This window comes from Myotis brandtii, unplaced genomic scaffold (genome assembly GCF_000412655.1).
Source record: "Myotis brandtii unplaced genomic scaffold, ASM41265v1 scaffold379, whole genome shotgun sequence".
Classification (NCBI taxonomy): Eukaryota; Metazoa; Chordata; class Mammalia; order Chiroptera; family Vespertilionidae; genus Myotis; species Myotis brandtii.
The window spans coordinates 404,839-413,754 of NW_005364551.1; the positions used below are offsets into that span (position 1 = coordinate 404,839).

The following is an 8,916-nucleotide window of genomic DNA, read 5'->3' on the forward strand; positions in this document are numbered from 1 at the left end:
CCCCCCCCCCCCCCGCAGGCCTGGTTGCCCCACGCAGCCTGCTGTTCAGTCGTTACTGTGAGGGCATCTTGACCAATTTGCATATTACTCTTTTATTAGTATAGATAAGGTCCATCTGCTCCCTCTGGTGCCAGGAATGTAGGCTGTAGTCTACCAAGGCTACCACTGACCTGGAGAGCAGAGCGTGGGGCCAGGGTAAGTTAAAAATGTACACAGCTGTCTTATGGAGACTCAGCTGGGTGGGGGTTTTTTTCTTTCTTTTTTTTTGAGGGGGGCGGGGTGTCTTGAATAAACATTCACTTGGCTGCTGAAAACTTTTGATTACTTTCTAGCATTCAGATAAGGTTGATTCTGATGGTTTTTGCCAGTTTACTCCCTGCTTTTGTGGAGGAACACTTATTGATTTCCCTATCCTGCCACTTTTGCTGATGTCACTCCCCCATGTCCTTTTCTGCCTTGTGATTTTGCCTCTGCCCCATCAAGAGATGGAGTCTGGTTCCTCTCCCTTTTAGTCTGGACTGGATTTAGTGACTCAGATATAATCAATAGAAAGGGATGGAAGTTACATTGCATCACTAAGAAAGCCAAGTCAAAAGACTTCTTAGAACACTTTCACACGACCATCAAGCTGTGAGGAAGGCCCCAGTCCAGGCACCAGACACATGAGTGAAGAAGCTTCCAGATGAGCTCACAGCCAGCCATGTCAGCAGCCACCAACCACACAAATCCTCCCAACCAAGGCACCGACATTCCCACAGAAGCACAGGCATCACAAAATGGTTGTGGAGCCATCTCACTCAAGGTAAAGTTTATGTACTGAGTGAAGTTCCACACAACCTAACCCTATCACCTCTCTGATCTCAGTTCTGCGCACGCTCTCCCTCCCTAATTCCGTTCCAGCCACATGGGCCTCCTCACTGATAATCCAACAAGCAGCATACTGCCCCCCCCCCCCCCCCCCCTCAGAGCCTGTGCATTGCTGTTCCTTTCATGCGGAATAGTCTTCCTCCAGATATCCCTCCTCCCCTCTCAGGTTCTTTGCTGACATGTCCTAGTGATGCCTCTCTGATCACCTGCATTAGTTCCCTGTGGTTGCTGTAACATATTACTGCAAACTTAGTGACTTAAAACACAAACCATCTCATAGTTCTGGAAGTCAGAAACTGAAAGTGGGTCTTAATAGAGCTAAAATCAGGGTGTCACAAAGCTATGTTCCTTCTGGAGGCTCTAGAGGAGAACATAGTCACATTTTCTGGGGATTAGGACATGGACATTTTGGGGGCCATTTTTCTTGTCCATCACACTACCCTGCTAAAAATTGTAATTTCCCCCATCCCAGCACTTCCAATTTATTTACTCTATTTAATTTTCTCTCTTTTTTTTACCTGTTTAATTTTTTCCATAATTCTTATTACCGTTTAAAATAATACATAGCCCTAACAGGTTTGGCTCAGTGGATAGAGTGTCGGCCTGTGTACTGAAGGGTCCCAGGTTCGATTCTAGTCAAGGGCATGTAGCTTGGTTGTGGGCACATCTCCGGTGGGAGGTGTGTAGGAGGCAGCTGATCGATGTTTCTCTCTCATTGATGTTTCTAACTCTCTATACCTCTCCCTTCCTCTCTATAAAAAATCAATAAAATATATTTTAAAAATAAAATAATATATAATTCATTTATTTATGACATTATTATCTGCTTTGTCCTGTTAGAATGTAAGCTCCTGCTATAACCTGGCAGCTAGAAGAGTGCCAGACACATAACAGGAACTCAAATGACCTGTGAATGAATAAACGGGTCACTCTCCAGAAGCCTAGACCTTAATCTACTCCCATCTGCAATGTATGGGGGGCGGGGGAGGCTATTTCCCTATGCCCAGACCAGGTGTTTTTACCACATACAATGTACTTACTGGTCTGTCCTGTTGGTCAATGCCACTGCTACTCCAGCCAACACTTGGTATATCCAGCTTTCTAATTTTTATCTGATCAATAGATGTTAAACAATACTTAATTGTTGTTTTGGTTTGCATCTTTCAGATTATTATTATTTTGATTATTTCCTAATGTGCCAATAAGCAGTTTGGGCTTCCTGCCCTATCAATGGTCTGTTTCTGTCCCTTGTGTCTTTTTCTACTAGGGTTGTGGTCTTGTGATGTTGATTTGTGGGAATTCCTTGTAGTTGTTGAATTTCAATCACTCATCCATTTTAGATATTGCAAATTTCTTTCTGTCCATTAATTATTAACTTCAGCCTGGCCAGTGTGACTCATGGTTGAACATCAATCCATGAACCAAGATGTCACTGGTTCGATTCCTGGTTAAGGAACACGCCTGGGTTGCAGGCTCGATCTGCATTAGGGGTGTGCAGGAGGCAGCCAATCAATGTTTATGTCTCATTGATGTTTCTGTCTCTCTACCCCTCTTCCTTCCTCTCTCTCTCTAAAATAAATAAAAACATATTTTTAAAAATATATATTAACTTCAGCTAAAGATGTCTTTCTTTGAAGAGAAACTCTTAAATTTTGACATGATTGAATTCATCCAACTTTTTCATTGTAGGATTCATACTTCTGATGTTTTGTTTTAGAAGTCCTCCCTTACCCCCAAGTCACTGCTGCTGTTATCACTGGCTGTATAACAAATTATACTAAATGTAGTGGTGAAAATAGCAACCATTTATTACACTATCTCTCATGGTTCTTACAGGTGACTGGGCTCAGCTGATCAGTTATCACTTGGGGTCTTTCAGACCATTGCAGCCAGATGGTGTCTAGGGCTGGAATCATCTCACTCACTCACTCATGTCTGGAAGTTGATGCTGGCTGTCAGCCAGAACCCAAAGCCTCTCCATGTACCTTAGGCTTCCTTGCAACAAGGGGGGTGGACTCCAAGAGTACTAGTATGCATCCCTCCCAAATTCATATGTTGAAGCCCTAACCCTCAATGTGATGGTATTTGAAGATGGGGCTTTAAGAGGTCATTAGGGTTAGATGAGCTCATGAGGACAGGACCTTCATCGGATGAATTTATGTCTCATAAGAATACCAGAGAGCTTAATCTCTGACATGGAAGGACACAGTGAGAAGGCAGCTGTCTCCAAGCTGGGAATAGTCCCCACCAGAACCCAACCATGCTGGCACCCTGATCTCAGACTTCCCAATGTCTAGAACTGAGAAAAAATTGATTTGTTGTTTAAACCAGTCTGTGGTATTTTGTTATGGCAGCTTAAGACAGCCATTCAGCGTCACTTCCATCACATTTTATTTGTTAGAAGCAAGTCACTGAGGCTGGTCTATATTCTAGACAAGGGGAATGGAAAACTACCTTTGATGAAAAGTATATCAAAAAAATTGGGGGACATGTTACAGTGTTATTCTCCGGTTTCTTTTAATAACTCCAGTTTACTTTTTACATGTAGGTGTTTATTTAATTTGGAGTCCACCCTTGTATATGGTGTGAGATAAGGATCCATTTTTTTTTCTTCTTCATATAGTAAGCCAGTTTTCCCAAAGCCACAAAGAACAATTAATCCTTTCCCCCATGGAATGGCAGTGCCACTTCTATCATTTTGTTATGTCCCTATACATGCCTGGGTCTGCCTGTATGTTGTTTCTTTGGTGTATTCATCTGTTATTGCACCAATACCACACTATTTTTATTATTATGGCTTTGCAGTCTGTCTTCATATTGGTAGAGCAAGCATTCCTCTTTCCATTTTAATGTTGACTTAGCTCTTTGTACAGCTTTATTCCTCCAAAAAATTTTTGAAATAGGTTTATCAAGTAGCTTTAAAAACCTTTTGCTTGAAATTGCTTTGAATTTGTTGGCTAATTTGGGAAGAACTGGCATGTGGCTAATATTAAGCTACCCTATTCAAGGTCATGAATGGTGTCATTTTTTTCAGATTATCTTCTATATCCTTTATCCAGCATTTAAAATTTTTTCCATGCGTCTCCATCTTTAAGTTGTTTGATAAACCATAGTTTTTATTGCTATAAAAACTGTACAGCCCAACCGGTGTAGCTCAGTGGTTGAGTGTCGACCTATGAACCAGGAGGTCATGGTTCAATTCCTGGTCAGGGCACCTGCCTGGGTTGTGGGCTTGGTCCCCAGTGTGGGGTGTGCAGGAGGCAGTCAATCAATTATTCTATCTCATCATTGATGTTCCTACCTCTCTCTCTCTCTCCCTTCCTCTCTGAAATCAATTAAAAAAAATTAATTCTTCTTTAAAAAAACTGTACAGGTTTTTAAAATTATATTTCAATTGGTTACTACAGTGTTGGTGAATAATAATGATTATTGTAGGTTGATCTTGTATCAACCAGGATAATCCCTTTGCTAAGAGCCTTCCTGCCCTCTTTATGAGGGCAAGAAGTATTTCCAAGACATTTTAGCCAGTTGTGAATACCAATCATATCATTGGTGCAAGCCCATTTCTAATCAGCAAAGCTGCTAGTGTTGATCAGAGATAAAGATAGGTCAGTATTTTTTAGTAGTTTCCTCAGAGCCTTCTCTTTTAATGCATTATCTGCTGACCACCCCTGGAGTAACTGACCTTTGGGGTTTAGTTGTAAAACAACTCAAACAGGCAGGAGGGGGCACCAAGGCTTCACTTTCACACAAGGAGGATTACTGCACGGTGGCCACCAGGGGGCACTGTCATTGGATAAGCACTACTGCCTGCCAGGTGCTGTTGCGGACATCAGGAATAGAGCCATGCTCAAGAGGGCAAGCCAGGAGCTAATATTCTAAAGGTGGGGGAGTCTAGACAGACGATAAAATGATAGATAATTTCAGGGTCTCATAAATTCTATGGAGAAAACAAACCAGGGTAACAGGATAATGACTGAGCATGACTCCTTATGGAAGGGGCATAAAGACACCTCTCTGACTACATCTAAATGAGAAGGAACTCTGGAAGCAGAGTGCTGTGTGCAGAGGAAAGGTGTCTGTGGATCCTGGAGGGGAAGAGCCTGATGGATGGAGTGGCCAGTGCAGGCAAGGGACAGAGTGGACAGGGAGGAAGGCAGAATGGTGATGGGGCAGAGCACGGAGGGGAGGACTTTGGCTTCTGCTCTGGGGCCAAGGGAAGCCTGGGGAGGATTGTGATAGGAAAGATCTCCAAGATAGGCTGTTACAGGAACAAGCAAGGTTAGGACAGTGTTCACAATGTCTGTCTGTGTATAGAAGGGAAACAATATAAGTTCACATTGGTTTGTATTTGCATGAGGATATACTGGGACAATAGCAAGAAAATGATTAAAACAGTGACCTTTGGAGGAAAGAGAAGAGGGAAAAGGATGGATGGAGACTAATGTAAGAGTGAGAAAAAGCGTCCTCTGGCTGCTGAGTGGGAAGCAGACCACCGGCCTTCACAGGCAGAGCCCGGTGAAGGAGGCAGGGGGGGCAGGCCAGGTTTTTCCATGTCCCAGGGGTGTGGGTTGGTGTTCCCAAGGAACAGCTTGCTGGCCAGGTATGATGGCTGTAGAAGCAAATGGTCTAGCTCTCTCTCCCTACAATCAGGTTGATAACAATATTTATTATGTGTCCATGGTACCCTGGGAGGTAGATACTATTATAATCATCTTAATTCTACAGATGTGGAAACTGAGGCACAGAAAGGTTAAGTGACTTGCTCAATATCACACAGCCAGGAAGTAGGACAAATGGCATTTGAATCTGGACTCTTACCCACTTCAGTATGCTGCTTCCCAACCCTTTTGTTGTAGCCTTATTTTCAGTCAAGTTGTATTGCCCTTTAGATAGGATTTCTCAGATAGGCTGTGAGAAGTTACTAGCACCTTAGTATGAATCAGTCAACCTCTTCCTGCCACTGAAGAATAGCAATCATTGCTATAGTTTACAGGAGTGCTGTAGTGTAGGCATGAAATAGCTGGGCTCTGGAGTTATAATGCCTGAAATTGAAGCCCAGTGCCACTTCCCAGCTGTGTGACTTTGGGCAAGTGACATCACTAATCTGAGCCCCCGTTTCTGTGAAGTCCCCATTTTCCTGATGAGGAAACCGAGAGGCACACCCAGGACTTTAGAACCTGGGTCTGAGTATATGCCGCCTCCACAAAGATGAGGAACCAAAAACAGGTTCTGTGAAAGGGAAGTTCAGAGCTTCGTAGGCCTCAGTGGGTGTCCTGGGAGAGAGGCCCAGGTGCTCAGATGCCAGGAGGTGGATATCTCTGGTCTCCACACATTCATTCTGTACACATTTTGTGTGGAGGAAAGGGGGCACTGTAAGCCTGAGGCCTATCTGTGCAGGGACAGCAAGGCCACCCGAAGGACTGGACAAGCCAGGCCCTCCCAGCATGCTCTTCTTCAGGGGCACCTTCTCTTCCTGCCAGATGGGAGCTCAGACTCCCTGGGATGGGTGCCTGATCCTGGCCAGGCTGCTGGGTGGCCCGGAGTGGGAACTGCGGCTGGGGCCCCAACTTCAGTCAGCAAAGGCAAGATGGGAGATGTGCTTTGTCCTTGGAGGAAAACACCCTAGCTCAGGTCCTGCGGGTCCTTGGTGCAACCCCAGCTGCACTCCATCTCCTGACTGTACCCAGCTGGGATCACTGGTACAACTAGACCTGCTGTTAAAATATTGAAATAGCCCTAGCCGGTTTGGCTCAGTGGATAGAGCATCGGCCCATATACTGAAGGGTCCTAGGTCAAGCGCATATACCTGGGTTGCAGGCTTGATCTCCAGCCCTAGTCAGGGCATATGCTGGAGGCAACCAATCAATGGGTCTCTCCCCCTCCCTTCCACTCTCTCTTAAATATCAATGGAAAAATATCCTCCTATGAGGATTAACAAAAAATAATTTTAAAAGTACTGAAATACCTTCCAGTTTTTGGTCAATAGCTACTACCCACTTCTGATGCCCAGGCCCCTGCCCTAGGACCCTTCAGACCTTCCCATGCCCCAGCCCAGGGGCTCTCCTGATGGACCCCTGGGAGACTTGCCTATCCTGATTGGTGGAGGGGCCTGACAATATTTATCTTCCCTGGCTCAGCATCAGTGTCAATTCCCCACACACACACAAGTTCAGAGTCCTCAGATATGGACATCCATTTCACATAAATGCCTATGCATCCTCCAAAGCCCCACCTCGATGTGACTTTCTTCAGGAAGCCCTCCAAAATTTTTACCACCCAAAGAGGGACAGGCTTCCAAGTATCTTGGACCATACACCACTTTGTTCTAATCTTCTGCACCAGTGTGTGAGCACATTGACGCCAGGGACCATATTCTACTCCTCTTTGTGGTCTCAATTCCAATGGCCATGCCAAGTACACAATAAGTGCTCAATAAAATTCATGGCATGGCTGACTGTTCATGATGTGTTGTGGTGATAGCAGGGATATCCTGTGCATCTCCTGTACAAGCCATCATTCCCATAGGAGCTGGGTGCCATCTGTACACTACAGCCCTGCCAGCTGGGACAGGCCAAGGCTGGGGGGAGGGGAGAACAGGATGTGAGTCCCAGGGGTGGAAGGTCAGCAGAGCTTGTTCTCACGCTCTCTGGCCACCGAGGAGTGATTCTCCATCTGTGTAGGCCAGCTGTGGGTGCTGGGACACAAGGAGACCAGCAGGAGAGAGGAAGATTTTAGGAGTGGAGCTAGGGAAGCCTGGAGTGATCAGGGAGAGGAAAAACAGGCACTCAGTGTTACTGTTATAGAACCATTAAATACTAGTTATAAACAAGTCAGGAGGGCACTAGGAAGGGGGGGCACAATGCTGGGGGGATGGAGGGGCCACTGAGGCCAGAGAGTGTCAGGGCGGCAAGGTCCGGGCCGGGTCTTGGAGGGGGCTCAGGCTTCTGTCACCAGAGGGGCTGGGCTGGCGGAGGCCTGGCTGCTTGTGGAGGCCTCGCAACTTCACCAGCAGCTCCTGGACGAAGTCCTGAGGACAGGGTGGAGGGTGCTGAGAACAGGGGGAGGGGAGAGGAGGGGCCCTGCCCAGCCCAGCCCAGCCCAGACCCTCTGACATGAGCCCTTCCTTCTACTTCCAGGTCAGTGAGAGGGGGTAGAGGTGAAGTTAGGGAAGAGGAGAGGCCATGAAGAGGAAGAAGATTGGGGTGGTGGTGGGTGGAGACAGAGATGGGAGAGGGCGAAAGGGAGAAAAAGATACAAGGAATGAGAGAGATGGGGACAAACAAAGAAAGACAGGGAGATATAGAGACAGAGAGAGATAGAGAGACTGGGAGAGAGATGGAGACAAAGACCAGGACACAGAAACAGACAGAGATACAGAGAGAGATGCAGAGAGAGAGTCAGAGAGAAAGACAAAGGGACAGAGAAAGAAACAGAGCCACAGAGAGACATTCAAGATGTTTCCCAGGCCAAGAGATCACCAGGAGGGTCCCCAGGGACAGAGCCTGAGCCTGCAGGGCAGACAGACACACAATCTCCCTCAGGCAGCCCAGAGCTAGTTAGAGAAACATGAATATTTTTCCCTTTTAAAGCAGAGAAGGAAGTGGGAGGGGTTGGGCTGCTCAACTTCAGGGCCTGGAAAGATGGGGGGTGGGGGGGAGAGCTGTGGAAGGGAGCCCCAGTGTATAACAGGGAGAGGGAGGGAGGGAGGCAGCACAGGCAGACACAGCATAGCAGAGGTAGAAACAGGAGACAGATGGGGAGAACGTCTCAGAGGGGAGGAGATAATGGAGGTCCAGTGGCAGATGGGTAGAGAGGAGAAGATAAAAGACACCACTAAAGAGAGAAAAGGGTTCCCCAGAGTTCCCACTGCTGGTCCTGGATGGCAGCTTTTCCCTGCTCCCCAGGCACTCCCCCTTCCCCATGAGGATGCAGGGGCCAGAACAGGGCCTGTAAGGGGGAACGAAAAACTTACCTCTGTGGGGTTCGTGCACGATTTCAGGAGCCCCTAAACCCCCACCCACGCAAAAAAAAAAAAAAAAAAGAAAA

The 8,916-nt window shown here is 46.5% G+C and overlaps 1 protein-coding gene across 1 annotated transcript in view; it reads right to left on the reverse strand.

The window, feature by feature from the left end:
• Positions 1–7,661: 7,661 nt before the first annotated feature.
• The window catches only part of PPP1R14A (protein phosphatase 1, regulatory (inhibitor) subunit 14A), a 4,515-nt gene continuing 3,260 nt past the window's right edge, over positions 7,662–8,916 (reverse strand). Inside the window, exons 3-4 of the mRNA XM_005872385.2 lie at positions 8,843–8,875; positions 7,662–7,897 (exon numbers count right to left, since the gene is read on the reverse strand). Coding sequence (XP_005872447.1) covers positions 7,769–7,897; positions 8,843–8,875 — 162 coding nt within the window. The 3' untranslated portion in view covers positions 7,662–7,768. The remainder of the gene's footprint in view (positions 7,898–8,842; positions 8,876–8,916) is intronic.